Source organism: Chelonia mydas, chromosome 3, assembly GCF_015237465.2.
Source record: "Chelonia mydas isolate rCheMyd1 chromosome 3, rCheMyd1.pri.v2, whole genome shotgun sequence".
NCBI lineage: Eukaryota > Metazoa > Chordata > Testudines > Cheloniidae > Chelonia > Chelonia mydas.
Window position 1 is genome coordinate 6,481,923 of NC_057851.1, and position 17,288 is coordinate 6,499,210.

The 17,288-nt window shown below is 45.5% G+C and overlaps 1 protein-coding gene and 1 long non-coding RNA gene across 3 annotated transcripts in view; one reads left to right on the forward strand and one right to left on the reverse strand.

Moving 5' to 3' along the window:
* Nucleotides 1-8,824, reverse strand: part of ELP3 (elongator acetyltransferase complex subunit 3) — a 134,970-nt gene extending 126,146 nt beyond the window's left edge. Inside the window, exons 1-4 of the mRNA XM_037893829.2 lie at nucleotides 8,236-8,824; nucleotides 6,444-6,543; nucleotides 4,428-4,566; nucleotides 2,510-2,580 (exon numbers count right to left, since the gene is read on the reverse strand). Of these exons, the coding sequence (XP_037749757.1) occupies nucleotides 2,510-2,580; nucleotides 4,428-4,566; nucleotides 6,444-6,543; nucleotides 8,236-8,254 (329 nt within the window). The 5' untranslated portion in view covers nucleotides 8,255-8,824. The remainder of the gene's footprint in view (nucleotides 1-2,509; nucleotides 2,581-4,427; nucleotides 4,567-6,443; nucleotides 6,544-8,235) is intronic.
* LOC114021120 lies at nucleotides 6,847-12,953 on the forward strand. Of its 2 annotated transcripts, XR_006289290.1 has the most exons (4): nucleotides 6,847-7,216; nucleotides 9,731-11,192; nucleotides 11,357-11,472; nucleotides 11,565-12,953. It is a non-coding gene; the product is annotated as an uncharacterized LOC114021120 (long non-coding RNA). The 2 variants fall into 2 exon arrangements; XR_006289291.1 differs by having other exon boundaries at nucleotides 9,731-9,957; nucleotides 11,357-12,953.
* The last annotated feature ends 4,335 nt before the right edge of the window (nucleotides 12,954-17,288 follow it).

Genomic DNA, 17,288 nt, shown 5'->3' on the forward strand with positions numbered 1-17,288 from the left:
CGTCAAATAATTGTGTCTACCTAAAATAATTTTTTAATAAATTATACAAAAACCATGTACTGCAAATACCTTCCAAAAGCCTGAAATAATTTCAGATAAACCCCATCTCCACTTTATTCAGCTAGGGAACCAGCTCTAGGGATTTGGACTAGTATCACAGAAAGATTATTAAAATGAAAACAAAGCGATACTATAAGTAATTCTAAATGTGTATAAGCAGCACAAACATTTTCCAAATGTCATAATTAAATTAGCCGTCCCACTATCGAGAAAATGACTCCTCTAGTTCAATGTATCTGAAGCATTTAGGTTGTCAATATATATAAAAAATAGATAGGGTCTTCAGTTACAAATTAAAGATAACTCAAGATCTGCATTTCATTTCCAGATACCTTTAGGGATTTACATATTGATAGTGGGAAACCATATTTCTATGTAGTTGCTTGAATTCAGGGACATATTGTTTAGCAAACTACAGAGTAAAGTAACATGCAGGCTGGACAATTGTACAGCAATATATGATAAATTACTATTACTGGCCCTGACGACGTACGTTAAACAAATGTTAATTACATGCATGCAAGATGAGAGAAAGCAGAGAAAGCAACTGGCAGATACCACAGCATCACTGCTGCTCAGGAGAGAAATGGGAAATGAATTGCTTCCCACAGAAAGCAACTAAAAGGAATCTGTTTCTGTTCGCTCTGAAACATCTTCAGTTTAATTCTCAGAGTTACAAAGTTTAATGGCTAATGTACACTTCATTCAATGTTCAAAGATGACCTGGCACAGGAAGTGTGAGAATTCCCTGAGTTTCAGTAGTTCAATAGTACAGACTGAGCACTCTCAATAACCAAACTAACGGAGCACTCAGCATGTTATTACTTAAAGTGCAGGTCTCTGAATAGCGAGCAAAAATGCCATCATCAGGTTCCAGGTTTGTCTCTCAATGATTCCCTATCAAATCAAACGCACTTTCAAATTCCCTATCAATTACTTTTCCCCACGGTTTGCATGGCAAACTCAGCCTGGACCATTCCTTCTCATGCACCACCACCAGTAATGAAGAGTCTGCAGGCCAAATTAATATCCTTGTTTAAATTGGAGCAACACAATTCAACGTATTTGCACAGATGTAATTGACTGAAATGTCTCAAATAGAACTGTTTTCAGAGTAGCAGCCGCGTTAGTCTGTATTCGTAAAAAGAAAAGGAGTACTTGTGGCACCTTACAGCTCACGAGAGCTTATGCTCAAATAAATTGGTTAGTCTCTAAGGTGCCACAAGTACTCCTTTTCCAAATAGAACTGATGATGCACAAGGAGGAAAAACAGACTTCAGCTTCAGAACAGACTCTCCTAGCATGTTGGCACTGAAAACTACTAAAATTTTATTTTAGTTACTGAAGCCAGCAGATATGATGCTGAACACTCAGAGCAGAAATGTTATCTGAGAAGGAACTATTATCAAATAGCCAATTTTCAGAATAGAAACACAGTAGGAACACCTCATTTTTTTGCTTCTTTTGAATTTCTGTAATGTTCATTTCCGCTCAGCTTGGAAGAGCCGATGGACATGACATCCCTGCAAGCAGTGGGTTGGGGATGTCATGCTGACAACAGAAATACTTGAGAAAGCAGGGGATGAGGTAGCTAAGCGGCATTTTTCATTATAAGTTTGCACTTTTGCAAAGTTTTAAATATTTTATTTCCCAAAACTTTTTAAAAGTCATTTTTAAATTTTCAAAGCCCTGTAATTTTTTCTTGCCTCTCTCCATTGTATTCATGGGAGTTTGTGTCTCAAAGTTTGTTTACAGGCTGGTCAAGAATATGTTACTTAAGTCTCTGTAAGTACTTTTCAACTGTGACAAATATTTTAACTCACTTGGTCTGAAACAGTTCAATTTGAGTAGAGTAGACACAGACCTTCAGGGTATGTCACAAGACTCATCTGTTTCCCCAGGCATTTGAAAGGGAGGGAGAATTGTAACAGCAGGTATGAGGAATTGTTCAAACGGTGGGGGATTCATGGTAGATTACCATAAATTATTGCACTAAGGATGCATTTTTAAGCTGTGTGAATGGCTGTGGAACCTTTTTAGCTTTTTTGTAAATCAACACGAACAAACATCTAAAATAACATAATTTGTATTTCACTATTAACAAGTGGCCAAATCTAGCTGTTTGTAGTCACTTAAGTATTTCCACTAACACAAGCAGGGTTTGATCCATTGAAGGAAAAGCATGTTTTCTTTGAAGAGAAAGAACTATCAAATAGAGTCCCTGTTTCTGCATAACACACAGACATCAGCAGTCTGGATTTTGATTCAGCTTGCTACAAGTTTTCACTCATGCAGAAAAAAAGGTGGCCTGTGGACCTTCAGAGGTAATCCAAGTCTGTAGAACCCCAAAACGGCAACAGTGACAGTATGCTACTGCACATGGCCAGACTTATTTCAGACATACTGAAAACACATTTCTCTTTTGGTTCACCTGAACAGTCATACTTACACACATATGTTTCCTGTAAAGTTAATGTGTGGACACCTGTGTGGTTTGCACATCACAGCCACAACAGCAATCTGTAATAAGGAGAGTCACAAAAGAAGAAAATTGTAATCAGTTATTTCTGAAATTATGAAAGATAAAAAGTATACCCTGGAATTATACAAACAGGTACATATGTGAGGGACTATTTTAAATTTTTCCACCTGAGCCTTACCCTTAACACTCTCGTGCATTAACTCTTGAATGAAAAAACAGTAGTGGCAGTGACAGAGTTGACCACCACCAAATGCAACAGTAAACTAGCACTGCCATTACTAAAAGGGGTTTCTACAGTCCAGAGGGACATAGCAGCAGAACATGTTCATGGCACACAAGACCACATTTACAAGCAGATGACCCATCTCAGGTTTGGTACCACAAGCACACTGCCAAGAGACTCAAGGTGACATTAAAATCCTGATTGGGACAGTTTGGTACACTTTCAGGAGAATATGAGGCTGGGAGAATGACAATAGGCATTGGGGAAAGACTTTGGAAGACAGGCACTGGAAGGAGAAAAAACAGGAAACAGACAAAAAAAAAGGAAAAATAAATTAATCCTCATCAGTCACAGAAAGTAATTCTGTGCATCTTTTTCTCCCATGATCTCCTACAGTTTCTCAAACAAAAATTGAGCCTCACAACACCATTTGGGGTATTAATCTCCCTTTTAACAAATCGAGAATATGAGATCTGGAGACATTAAGATGCAATTTTTCAAGCGTCCACTAGTTTTGAGTGCACAACTTGAGACACCCAGGACCTGATTTTCAGAGATACTTGTCAATTATTATATGGCAACATGGAATTACCTTGATAACTGTACATTTCCAGATTTTTTTAAAACTGGGGAAGGAGGCAGGGAAGGGCAGGGAGAGTGTGTGTGGTATGACAGGAAGATTTAAAATATCCTATTGGATGCTAGCTGTAGTTAAGTGTTAATACTTTTCAGCCTTAATTATCTTTTAAGGAAATTGTGGGTGAAGGATTAAAATCTTGTTACTGGACCATTTGCTGAACCAGCCAGCTGCAACAGTACTAAATTTTAAGTGGGTCTTGTTTCCAGATTAACCTGTGGGAGTGAGACATACTAATCTAGTTAACAAATGGAAGTCACTGCACCAGCCCTCTTCTTTTCGCCTTCATGAGATACTTTGAAAACCATATTCCCTTGCCATTACTATGATGCTGTAGACCAGTGTTTTTCAAAGTTCGGGTTTGTAAGGCACTGGATCGCCTTGCTCAGCACCCAGGGACCCTAGCTGCTCTGGTCAGCACTGCTGACTGTGACGTCAGAAGTCCCCGTCAGCGGTGCTGCCCAGCTAAGGCAGGCTAGTGCCTACCTGTTTGACACCGTGCTGCACTCCAGAAGTGGCCAGCAGCTGGTCCACCTTCTAGTCAGGGGGGCCACAGGACTCCACAAGCTGTGCTCGCCCCAAGCACTGGCTCTGCACTCCAATTGGTCAGGAACCAGCCAATAGGAGCTGGGTGGCAGTGCCTGTGGGTGAGAGCCGCATGGAGCCAAAACTTGTGTGCCTCCAACTAGGAGCCGGACCGGCCGCTGACCGGACCGCTGCACCCTGGCTGCGCGGATGACCGGGAGCCGCCGGAGACAAGTCCACGCCCCAATCCCCTACCCCAGCCCTGAGCCCCTCCCACACCTCAAACCCCCCATCCCCAGCTCCGTTGGGTTGTGGGCATCCATTTTCTTCAACTGGGTCCCCAGAAAAAAAGTTTGAAAACCACTGCAGTAGACAATCTGGGAAGTTGACCACATATCTAGTACTTCATTAAAGCTTCTGGACTTTCAACATCTTTACAGTATTTGACAACAATTAATCCTGGTCTGTCACTGAAAGGGTCATTTATATATAGTGCTCACCCCACTAGCAGTTCGGATAGGTTTTGCCTTCAACTTGGGTACCAGCACCTTGCGATACTGAGGTGGTACAGCAGCGATGATGTCAACCAAACGAGGCTGTGCGGAAAGCCCATACTTAGCAGACGTCTTGGTTTTCACCCTAAAATGGAAGGATTTCAAATTATTTTATTCTATTCAAGTTCTTACGCCCATTGCTGTGATATCCCAGCACCTACCTACAACTCAATCCAGTAAGTGCTATGTTACTGTCTACAGTTCAGACTAACGTACACTACTTAATGAGACACACATTAAAAGAACCTAATTTAAAAGCTGATGCTAGCTATATGTGATAGCTAACTTGGTTTTATTAAAGCATAAAAAAATAACCCATGACCCGAGGCAACTGTAATTGTAAGATTTTGTATTTTTGCTATTTCTTGGCCTTTTTTTTTTTTTAATTAAAGCGTGGTTTTACTCAAAAAAGTTCTGAAAATAGCACTAGAAGGCTCAAAGTTTATTGTTTCTCAGTCACTGAGAGCAAATTAGTTCAGTTTATGAGATTTTTCTCTAATTGCTACCCTGCAAACCCAGATTCCTGCTAGGTCTCTTTCCAACTTGTGCCCAGGAAAAGGTCTTTGAAGAGAAGACCAAAGCACTGCAATAGGAACCTGGGGCCAAATCCTGTTCTCAGTCTTAATACAGTTATTCTGAGTTTACAAAGGTAACAGAGAATAATACTGTTTTAGTTAACAATTCTTTTCACTACATGGGAGCCTGAATTTAATCCAGATCACTATCACTTGACTCCGGGTACATCTACACAGCAAACAAAAGACCCATGGCAGGAAGTCTCAGAGCACAGGTCAAATGACTTGAGCTTGGGCTGTGGGGCTAAAAATAGCAGTGTAGACATTCAGGAGCCCAGCAAAAGGGGTGGGTCTCAGGGCCTGGGCTCTAGCCCAAGCCCAAACACTAATTTGCTCTCAGTGGATCATAGTGGATCACAAGCTAAATATGAGTGTTGTAAAAAAGCAAACATCATTCTGGGATGTATTAGCATGACTGTTGTAATCAAGACGTAAGAAGTACTTCTTCCGCTCTACTCTCTGATTAGGCCTCAAGGAGAGTATTTTGTCCAGTTCTGGGTGCCACATTTCAGGAAAGATGTTGACAAATTGGAGAAAGTCCAGAGAAGAGCAACAAAAATGATTAAAGGTCTAGAAAACATGGCCTATAAGGGAAAATTGAAAAAAATTGGGTTTGTTTAGTCTGGAGAAGAAAAGACAAGAGGGGACATGATAACAGTTTTCAAGTACATAAAAGACTGTTACAAGGAAGAAAGAGAAAACTTATTCTCCTTAACCTCTGAGGACTGGACAAGAAGCAATGGGCTTAACTTGCAGCAAGGTTGGACATTAGGAAAAACTTCCTGTCAGGGTGGTTAAGCACTGGAATAAATTGCCTACAGAGGTTGTAGAATCTCCATCATTGGAGACTTTTAAGAGCAGGATAGGTAAACACCTGTCAGGGATGGTCTAGATAATACTTAGTTCTGCCATGAGTGAAGGAGACTGCACTAGATGACCTCTCAAGGTCACTTCCAGTCCCAAGATTCTATGATCTACACTGATATTTTTAGCCCCACAATGCAAGCCCGAGTCAGTGGAGGGTTTGTTTTGTTTTTTGCTGTGTAGACGTACCCTGTATTGCCTCAAGGTGCCACAAGTACTCCTGTTCTGTATTGCCTCTGTGGGACTAACAGGTTGGACAGACTTACAATGTAAAAAATAAGAGACATGTTTATTCTTTTTCATTAGTATGACTCATGCCATGGTATAAAAGCTCCGAATGAAATAAATGGGTATATTTTAAAGTCAGCACACAAATGCAATTATATAAGATTTGTATTTGTGAAAGAAATTCAGTTGGGATGTGAAAAGTAAGTACAAAAATGTCTGAATAGACAATTATTCCTCCAGGCTGGGTACCTGCCCTGGGAAGCATAGAGATAAGTTACTGGCTGGCACTACTTACTTATTTAGATTCACATCTCTTCCCTGCTCATGAGCCTCAATCAGCTGTTTAATGACATCAGCTATTGTCATCATCATCAGCTCTGCATGGCTGAGGTCTCCTGAAATAAAAATGAAGTATGTTCAGGCAAAAAAACCACACATACATATGACATATGCTAATCATTTGTGCAAACTACTAATTCAAGCTAACACTTCCTATAATTCCAGCCTTAGGCTGCTGACCCCACAGAGCTATGTCAATGCACATGATTCCTGATATACATCACTCGCTTATCGAGGGAAACAACTGTCATAAGATGTTTTGTTTTATGTGTAAAACACAAACTCCATCTCCACTTCGGATGACCTCTCATTGTTGCGCCACTTGCACTAATGCCAGAAAAGACAAGAAGTTGAAAATATAACGCTGGAAGTTGAATCTAGACAAATTCAGACTAGAACTAAGGCACAAATTTTCAACAGAGAAGGTAATTAACCCCTGGAACAACTTCCCAAGGGCTGGACTGGATTCTCCATCACTGGAAAAATTTTAATCAAGACTTTTTTTTTTTTTTTTTATGAGATGCTCTAGTTCAGAGGTGGGCAAACTACGGCCCGCAAGACCATCCTGCCTGGCCCGGGAGGCTGTCCGCCCTCCCCCACGTGGCACAATACTCTGGGCAGCGCAGCTGCAGAGCCCGGCCTGACCCGGTGCTCTGTGCTGCCCGGCGCAGCGCAGCTGCCTGTCCTGGTGCAGCCGCGCTGCCAACCACCGGTGCTCCAGGCAGCATGGTAAGGGGGCAGGGAGTGGGGAGGGTTGGATCGAGGGCAGGGGAGTTCGGGGGGTGGATGGGGCAGGGATCCCAGAGGGGCAGTCAGGAAGGGGGGGGGGGTGAATGGGGTGGCAGGGGGCAGTTAGGGGCAGGGGACAGTTCGGGCGAAGGATCTGAGGGCAGTCAGGGAAAAGGGGTGGTTGGATGGGGCAGGGGTCCCGAGACGGGGGCAGTCAGATGGGGCAGGAGTCCTGGGGGGCCATCAGGGAACAGGGGGGGTCGGATGGGGCAGGAGTCCCGGGGGGCCATCAGGGAACAGGGGGGATTGGATGGGGCAGGGGTCGGGGGGGGGCATCAGGGAACAGGGGGGATTGGATGGGGCAGGGGTCGGGGGGGACCCCCATCAGGGGGCAAGAAGCAGGGGGGTTGGATAGGGGCCGGGCCACGCCTGGCTGTTTGGGGAGGCCCCCGGCCCGCCATACAATTTCAGACACCCGATGCGGCCCTCGGGCCAAAAAGTTTGCCCGGCCCCTGCTCTAGTTCCAGCAGGGATTAATTCAGGGACGAGCTGAGGGGGTCGCCCTGGGCGCTCCCTTCCGGCCCCAAGGGGCCGCGGCGACGCCCGCCCTGCCCGCCTCCCGGCAGCGCCGCCGGGCCAACGCCCCGGCAGCCCGGGGAGAGCGGCGCGGGGCTGCCCCGCAGGGATGTTTGTTCGCACCCCCGGCGACAGGCGCCGCGGCGAGGGAAGGGCCCGTGTCCAGAAAAGGCCGGGGCTACAGCGGCTGCCCCGGACGCCCCCTCCCGCCGGGGCTGGGGCTTCCTCCCCATCCGCTCCGGCGGGCGGGGCCGCGCTGTGGCCCCGATCCTGCGCGCGGCTCCCCTCGGGCCCCCAGCGGGCACGTGAGCTGCGGGGGCGGGAACAGCCCAGCTCCCGCGCAACAGCCTCGGCGCTCGAGCCCCAGGCCCGGGGAGGGGTGTGCCCCGCGCCGCCGCCCCAAGCCCGAGGAAGAGACGTGGGGGGAGGGGCGCCGCCGTTACCTTTCTTCTTCTGCTTCATGCTGGAGCCTCCCCTCGCGGCCACCAACCGCCCGCCGGGTAAAGCGCCCCCCGAGTTCCGCCTGTGGGCGCACTGCGCATGCTCACCCGAACGGAGCGTGCGCAGTGGCCTTCGCTGACGCAGCTGCCCTCTCTCTGCCCTTACTTCCAGGCGGACGGGGCTGCTGCTGGCACTTTCGGGGGGGGTTGTAAAGGATCAACGGGGGCAAGTCGTAGCGGCGGGGGGAGGGGGCGGGGCAGGCTCTGAGCAGGGTGCAGAAGAGGGGCTGGAGGGGAGAAAGCGGGGGTGGGAGCCTGGGTTAAGCCCCGGGGGAGGTGCTGCCAGACCCTGTGCGGGGACAAACCCCCCCGGTAGGGGGCGACAGTGACCCCGTGGGATGAGCCCCCCATAGCCTGTCCCCCTCCTGAACCCGAGCTCCGTCCCAGAGCCTGCGCCCCCAGCAGGGCCGGGTTGGCCTTTTGTGGCCCCCTGCGGGGGCAGCGGGGATGTGGGGCGGGAGGGCAGAGTCCTGGGAGCGAGGGGCTGGCCGGGGGCAAGGGAAGATGGGGCACGGCAGGGACAGCCCGGCTCCACCCAGCCCAGTACAAGGGCACTGTTTACAAACCGGGAGCTGCCAGACGCACAGGGGCCCGCCCGGCCCTGCGCTGCCATCGTGCTTCGTCCCCGTGGGGGCAGGCCCACGCCGCACCATGCTGCTCCCCTGCCCCCATCCCTCTGACCCCCTACGCCATGCTACTCCCCTGCCCCCATCCCTCTGACCCCCTACGCCATGCTACTCCCCTGCCCCCATCACTCTGACCCCCTAGTGCCGCGCTGCCCAGATACCCCCACAAACCCCTATGCCCAGTGCCCTCCCACAGACCACTATGCCCAGAACCCCCCCCCAGATCCTCTCACTGCCCAATGCCCCCCTAGCTGAACACCCCCCACAGCCCTTCCACAACTGCACAGTGCCCTGCACCTCCACAACGGCGCAGACCCTCCCCACTTCCCAGCACCCCAAATCACACAGATCTCCCCACCTCCTCACTGCCCAGCACCCCCACCCAGAGCCGACAGAGACCTACTCTCCCACCCCCTGACCCCCATCCACAATAGCCAGCCCTGATGGGAGGTGACCATGTCTGCCAGGCTGAGCCTGCAGCGCAGCCAGGGCAGGTCCTGGGGCAGGATAACTCCTGCCCCTTGGGAGTGGTGCAATCAGCCAGGCTGGAGCAGGAGCAGAGCCTGCCCAGGCCAGGCTCCCTCAGGACCCACATGCCTGGCAGAACCCAGCTGAGCCCTCCAACACTGTTCCCTGTTTTCAATAATTCCTTTGCATTTGATCCAGCAATGAGGATTGCCTTTTGCTGCATTTATCTTGCCTGTGAATCCAGCCCTGAGTGTCCCATGTTCACGTCATTGCTTGTGTGTAGAAGCTGATTCACAAATATTCAGTAAGTGTATTATATTGTGTCATCTTACATCCTTCCCAAGGGCAAAAATCTTCTGCAACAATGAAGGCTTGGGCTTCTGAGCAGTGGCTGCAGAACTTTTGGATGCACAAGTCCACATTTCTGCATCTGTGTGCAAAACTCACCAAAATAAAAGCTGCACTGACAATGGAGAAGCAAATATAATTGCACTATGGGGACCTGCAACACCAGATTATTATTCAATCAGTGGTCTCTCTCCTAAACCAAGGTGGAATGGATTTCTTTAATGTAAGTAGTCACAACATATTGTTAAAGATCATTTTATGCTCAATGCCCAGTTAACACCTCTGCAGTCACAGGTGATGCCAGTCAGCTCAGTCTTCTTGGGGAACCAGGGCACAGTATCCAGCCTATCTGACTCATGAAAGGTCACCCACCCACTTGAACCAAAACCGATCAGAGAAAAAACTTGCACAGAGCAGTGAATGGCGGTGTGAAACACACCTAGACCCCTCATGACAAGAGTGACAAGATTAAGGCAACTCCCCTATCCTCATCTGCATGAAAGATGGAACAGAGCCATGTCCATTAGCATACCGAATGGAGAATAGAGGCCACTCTCCTAGCTTCATCTGCATGAAAGATGGGAAAAGGAGACATCTCATTGGCATACATTAGTATGGCATCTCATTGGCATACATTCGACTAATGTTTTGTGATGACCCAGTGTTTCCAGAAGAAGTCTCAGAGAATTACACGTTAAGTGTATGTTATTACCAGCACCTTTCGTGTACACATGGCATTCAGTGTGTCTTCATTTCACAAATACAACCCCTTCTCCATTTGTTTACAAAGATCCCAGATATGAATACATTCGGAGAAGATTTCTGCAAAGAGTACAGCATAAATATGAAATCGAGACATGATGCTGACATTGTACTGGCTCTAAGTAACATTTCTAAAGCACAAGAAAATCAACAAAGACGTTATGCTAAAAGAGACTTCTAAATATGGGGAAATAACATTTGATGTTAGGGACTGTGTTCTGTTACTGAATGCTAGAAAGAGAGCAAGAAAAGGAAGAATGCTGCAACCTACCTATCGGGGACCGTACAAAATTACGACTGTTGAAGGTAAGAGAGTGAAATTATAAACCATATCAGGGAAACTGTTAGGAACCATGTACAGCATCACACACTTTTACACACATCACACACACACACATCAACCATTTAAAGAGCCACCAACATTAGCTGCTGAAAGCACATCAGAGGAAAACATCGGAACTGAAATTGCAGTTGGTGACACTGAACCAGAAACACCCTCAGAAGAGATTAGAAAAGTGGATGGCACTGTATCTCACAAGTCTCATGACAGCACAGTGAAAAACATAGAGGTCACAGCAATGGAAGAAGAGGAGTATATAGGGCAAGATGTCTCAAGCAATGATACAAGTGATGCTGAGGACAATTCTGATGACATGCTTATGGAGGAGGTGGAAGACAAGCAATGGATTCTGAAAGGTAATTGGGTACCGCACCTTTCTTAAACAGATCTTTAGCATCTTTCCATTTATGAAGTATGTTAAAGGTTTTCATGTACAAAGTGGTGGCATTCACAGTAGTAAAACCAAGAAAAAGGAAACTGTATTACCATGCATGTAATGTGTGTTACTTTTTTTTTCTAGTCAAATTTGTAATGACCGGCAAACACACAGAGAGACTGGAGACCAAAATGAGAAAAATCAAATTGTATGGCTCTTCATTTCATTGCCTGAAACCAAGAAGCTGGATAAGTGATGAGGTACATTTAAGTACCACTAAACATGTATGGTAACAGGACTGATTCATCAAATAATATTTAAATTGTGCCTTTTCTTTCATCATGTGTTGTAGGTTATTGATGCATATTTGAGCTGTGTGGTCTAGAAAGCAGATGGAGAGGTAGGCTACTTACTGTGATGGTACATGAAAGTATACATTGTATCAATAAGTAAACAATCACGTGAATATGTGGTCCAACATATTTAAGTCCAAATACCCTTGAAATATCAGCAGTTGCTGCATTTCAATCAGAATTGCAATATTTCAGTGTATTTACTGCTGCCAAACATTTACTGAAATGTATTTGGAGGTGCATATCAGACATACAATACTTGACTAATTGAGGGCCACATTAGTTTTGCTGTACAATTCAGTGGGTCCATTAGTTAAACACAAGTATGCAAACAGCTTAGTCAGTTTTTACGTTAAGTAAGACAGAGCACATTGATTACAAATCTTTTTGTTTTTACATGACTCTCTTACATATCTGATTTGTAACACTAAGGATCCCTTGATCTACATTTCATGGTTTGCTTCACTGGAAACTATAATTGCATTTCTAATTTATTTTAAAATGAATACGGAGTGAAATTCTTCAAAACGATATATTATTGCTTCCTTACCACACACCAGGTCATTGGGTTCTTGCGATAAGATGTTTTGTATTTTAATTCTGGATTATGGGCAATAAATGTGGTATTATATAAGAGATTTGTAACACAGCTGGGTAGCAGTGATATAATTTCCTGTGTTGCGGGTTTTCAGTGAGTTCAGTGCACGCAAAGGAAAGTGGAATGTGAATGTAAAAAATAAAATGCTACTGTGAAGTTATGTTGTTAATGTCACTTGGAAGAATATGGTCTGTAATGAATTGATCAATGATTTCACAATATTCTGTTCTCTTGTGTGTTGTGAGACATTACAAATGAGAATATGTTAATGGAATGATTTTTGATAAATCATTATAAAATTGTTGAAATCATCACATTACCAATATAATTTGTACATATATTTACACTTACAGATAGATAGCCTTGATTGGGGGAAAAAAAGGAATTGTTAATAATTGACCCCTTGTGTGATGAGATGAGATCTGAAAGAACATACCTGAGGAATTGGAGGTGTTTTATTAGATACTTACTTTTACAGTGTACATGAACTGTTACTGTGAAAAAAATTTTCAGGGAATGTAACAATAGTGAGACTAATACCTTCCTGTAGCTACAAATAAAAATTGAAACAGCATGTACTTGTACTGAATATGCTTAGTAACAGACTTTGAGCGAACTTGTGTGATTTGATTCTGGGTAACAACTTCATAGAATGTGGACACAAAACAGTAGCATGTTGCATGATTGAGAAGGTGTTATTATCAACATGGGGCACAGCAAATCAGGTGATACATTGTGTAAGAGTGAGACAATAATATGAAAGCAAGTGTGTGTGTGTGTGTGTGTGTGTGTATGAGCAATAAGTCATTGCAATCATTAATTAAATTTAGAGAGAATGGACTTGTATCTATGTCCAGAAACCGGAGGGGGGAAAAAAAAGGAAAGAAGAGCTCATTTATGCAGTCTGCTAATGTACTGTAAAAATTTCTGATACTTCATCAAACAATTAACTAGCAAATCCTCATCTGATTGGAAGAGTAAAATTGTTCAGCATACCAGACAAAGTGATGGCTACAACTGCGGACCACTCGTCTTAAAGGTATTGAATACCAAATTGCCATTATCATTTGTTATTTATGTGTAATTATCTGGGGTGAAAGTAAATACCAGAGATTACCGGTGTGCACTGCACCGGTGTCCTTGCCAAGGTGTGTGGGCTGGGCTCGGTGCCCCCAGAAGGGGTGGGGTCTCCGGCGGTAGGTGCGGGGCTAGGGAGCCAGATTCCCCCAACCATCCCTTCCTGACACCTGCTGCTGCAGTGGCCAGGAGCACCAGGCCCTTGTAAATCACCAGAACGCAGGGCAGCTGCCCCTTTTGCTCCCCCACTGTCGGCGACCCTGCCAGTAGCATCCAATAGCGCTGCCGGACCCTATGGCAGGACCACTGATGCAGGGCAGGGGGCTAAAGGGGGCAGGGATGTTAAAGCACTGAAAAAGCAGCACTGGAGCGTCAGCTGTGTACAGGCCGGTACCAGGGGCTGGTTCTTACCGGTATGCTGGACCGGCCCCCTTTCACCTCTGGTAATTATGAGGGTTTTTTCCTAAATAGAAGTGTTGTTAGTTTGGAGAAACGTATTTGCAGCAGAAAGACCTCAGTACGGTAGAAACAACACAAGAGGCTAATACTGTGTTTAGAAGACAAATAGCAATTGCTCTAATGAAAGAGTCAGGTAATAACTTTCTCCCATGTACTATGGACCCATTAGGCACATGTGAAGATAACAGGAAGAGTGGAATTATGTCACGTAACAGACAGTTATCTTAATACTGCTAAAGTGGGATATCTCACAGGTTTGGTTCTGTAAAGGTGACTATGCATCAGTAAAAGTGGCAAAGAGTCCTGTGGCATCTTATAGACTCACATACGTATTGGAGCATAAGCTTTCGTGGGTGAATACCCACTTGGTCGGATGCATGCATGCAAGCTTATGGTCAAATACATCTGTTAGTCTTTAAGGTGCCACAGGACTCTGCCGCTTTTACAGATCCAGACTAAAACGGCGACCCCTCTGATACTATGCATCAATAATGTCTTTACGTACCAAAATATTTGAATGGGGTGAATGGTTGCTATTGATAGACCAGTTAAATGAAATTGGTATTTTTATATACAGCTGCAGTAAAGTAAAAATTTGAGAAAATATGACGGACAAAAAAGAAAAAAAATATGTTCAAACCAGTGACTGGATTAAAATATTGACATTAATAAATCAAGATTTGCATTTTCAGTGTTGGTCGTAACATAATCAGCATTTCATACTGCTATATTTATTTTTCAGAAAGCGTGGAGCACTACTGCATCTACTGCAACCTTGTCAGTTGTGAAAAGGAAAGTGAGGAGTGCACGATGGTATCAGAAACAAATGCCATAAACTGCCTAAGGATCAGGATTCTTGTAAAAATTCCACATCAGTAAACATTTTCACCATGCTGATAGGCATATTTTAGGTAATGCTGACATGTGGAAGGAATAGCATGAGTGAATGCAAAGTATGTGTAACTTCTGTGATTTCATTTTCTCAATGGTTACTTATCAAAGGTCTAGTGTGATTCTTGCAAGAGGTGGGCATATATGCCCTGCATTCCAGAAGGAACCAATCAAGAAAACCTGGCTGATGAGAAGAAAGAATACAAGTGCAAAAAGTGTGCATAGTTCACTTCTTGACCAAAAAATAACATGTTTAGATGATTGTTGTTCAAAACATCATGGAACAAAAGAAAACTCTTATTTATATACCAGATTATAATAATAAAGGTTTTTTAATTTGAAAAAAATATTCTCTGTATTTGTGTCCCAACTAGTTGCAAAAGTGGAGGGTTACTGTTTGTGCTGCTACATTGGACCACCCCACCAGACGACTGAGGCAAGCAGCTCCTGCCGTAAAGCAATGCCATCTCCGACCATGCCGTCGTAAAAGGCAATGCCCTCTCAACACACTATGGCAAAGCAACGCCGGGCTTAAGGCGCATGCATAGCAGCTACTGCCACTCGGGCTCCTTACACAGGCAAACCAGCCGTTCTAGTTATGGCTGATCGCTCTGCTGGAGAAGCATGGTGTGGCCCACCTAGAACATCCCCAGTAGCACGCTGGGGGCTGCAGCATCTCATCTAGAACCCCACAGTGCAGGCCTTCCAGAACATCGCAGCTACCACGCAGGCAGCTGGGGGCTACAGCATCTCATCGACAACCCACAGTGCAGGCCTTCCAGAATAACCCCGCTAGAACACAAGCTGGTGGGGCAGAAAACATCTAAACTAGAACCCACAGTGTGGGCCTTCCAGAACATCCTCGCTAGTACTCAGGCTGATGGGGTGGCAAGCACCTAAACTAGAACCCACAGTGCAGGCCTTCTAGAACATCCCCTCTAGCACACGGGCTTCTGGGGGCTACAGCATCTCATCTAGAAACCACACTGCAGCCCTTCTAGAACATCCCAGCTTGCACGCAGGCTGGTGGGGCTGCAAGCATCTAATCTAGAACCTACAGTGCAGTCTTTCTAGAACATCATAGCTAGAACACAGCAGCTGTACAACAGCATCTAATCTAGAACCCCTAATGTAGCCCTTTTGGAAAATCCCAGTTAGAACATAGAGCAGCTGGGCTATATCATCTAACCTAGAACTGGTAGGGTGGATTTTCTAGAACAAAGATCCAGCTGGGCTAGAAAATGTAATATAGAATCCCCAGCAGCACCCTTCTAGAACTGGGGGTCACAACCTTCAAGGATTGCAAGGTTATTACATGGGGGTTGTGAGCTTTCAGCTCCCATGAAAGGCAGAGCTGACAGCCTGAGCCCCTCCACACTAGCTTCACCCCCAACCCCATTCCACCTCCAAAGAAAGGTCGCCAAAATAGAAGTTTGCCCAGGGCACCATTTTCCCCAAGGCCAACTCTGGGACTGAAGCAACATTAGAGGGCTTGATTATTCAGTAGCTGAAGAGCTGCATTAAATTGCAGACTAATCAGAACACTGAGATCGGCCAAAAAACCCCTAGTTTATAATTTAACAGTCAGATATGCAGGCAGGGACAGGGCGGAGGGCTGTCATCACCCCAAAGTTTACCTTAGCCGCCCCTCTCAGCGCAAAGGTCAAATGTTATGTAGAAGGAAGGGTGGCGTGGTATGGCATTGCCACCCTTACTTCTTCACTTCTGTGCTGCTGCTGGTGGCAATACCTTCAGAGGTACCGCCGTTCTCCAGCTGCCCAGCTCTGAAGGCAGAGCCTGCTGTCAGCAGCCGCACAGAAGTAACGGTGCCAATGGGGCACTAAGTCTGCTGTGAAAAGTGATATTTGTGCATTTGTTAATATCACATTTCCCCCATTGCCTCCCTTACTTCTCAGCTGTTGCTGGCCACTGCCTTCAGAGCTGGGGGGCTGTGAAAAGTGATATTAACAAACATACAGATGTCACTTTTCACAGCCTCCCAGCTAGCTAGCGAGTCTGCTGGAAGTGTGCACTAGAAAGTCTGCTCTGAAAAGTGATATTAACCAACATACAAATACAGCAGTAGCACAGAAGTAAGGTTTGCAGTGGAGAGCGAAGTCTGCTGTGAAAAGTGACATTGACTAGGGAGGTGGTGGAATCTCCTTCCTTCGAAGTTTTTAAGGTCAGGCTTGACAAAGCCCTGGCTGGGATGATTTAGTTGGGGATTGGTCCTGTTTTGAGCAGGGGGTTGGACTCGATGACCTCCTGAGGTCTCTTTCCACCCTGATATTCTATGACTAAGTTTCTTCACACACACACACACAATTTTAAAAATTAGCTTTTCTGCTTATAACAATAATTCAATAAAAATGTGTTTTAGTCTTAATTTTAAAACGGTGAGAAAGGGTAAATCCGTTTTAAACAATGGGGTTATACATTTAGCGTTTAAAATAGTATTAAATATAAAAATTGTGTTTCTAATTCATAAGGTGGGGGTTGCACCCAGAGGCGTGCTGGGCGAAAGGGGTCGCCAGCACACAACAATTGAGAACCCCAGGGGTCTCGAACATTTTAACGAAAATATAGAGAGCAGCTAAACTACAGCATCTCAGTGGAAATTCTCCATCCTCGAGACCCCAACCTCTCACAAGACCCTCTTTGGTGGGGAGGCTGCTGCCCCACAAGTTTGATAACACTG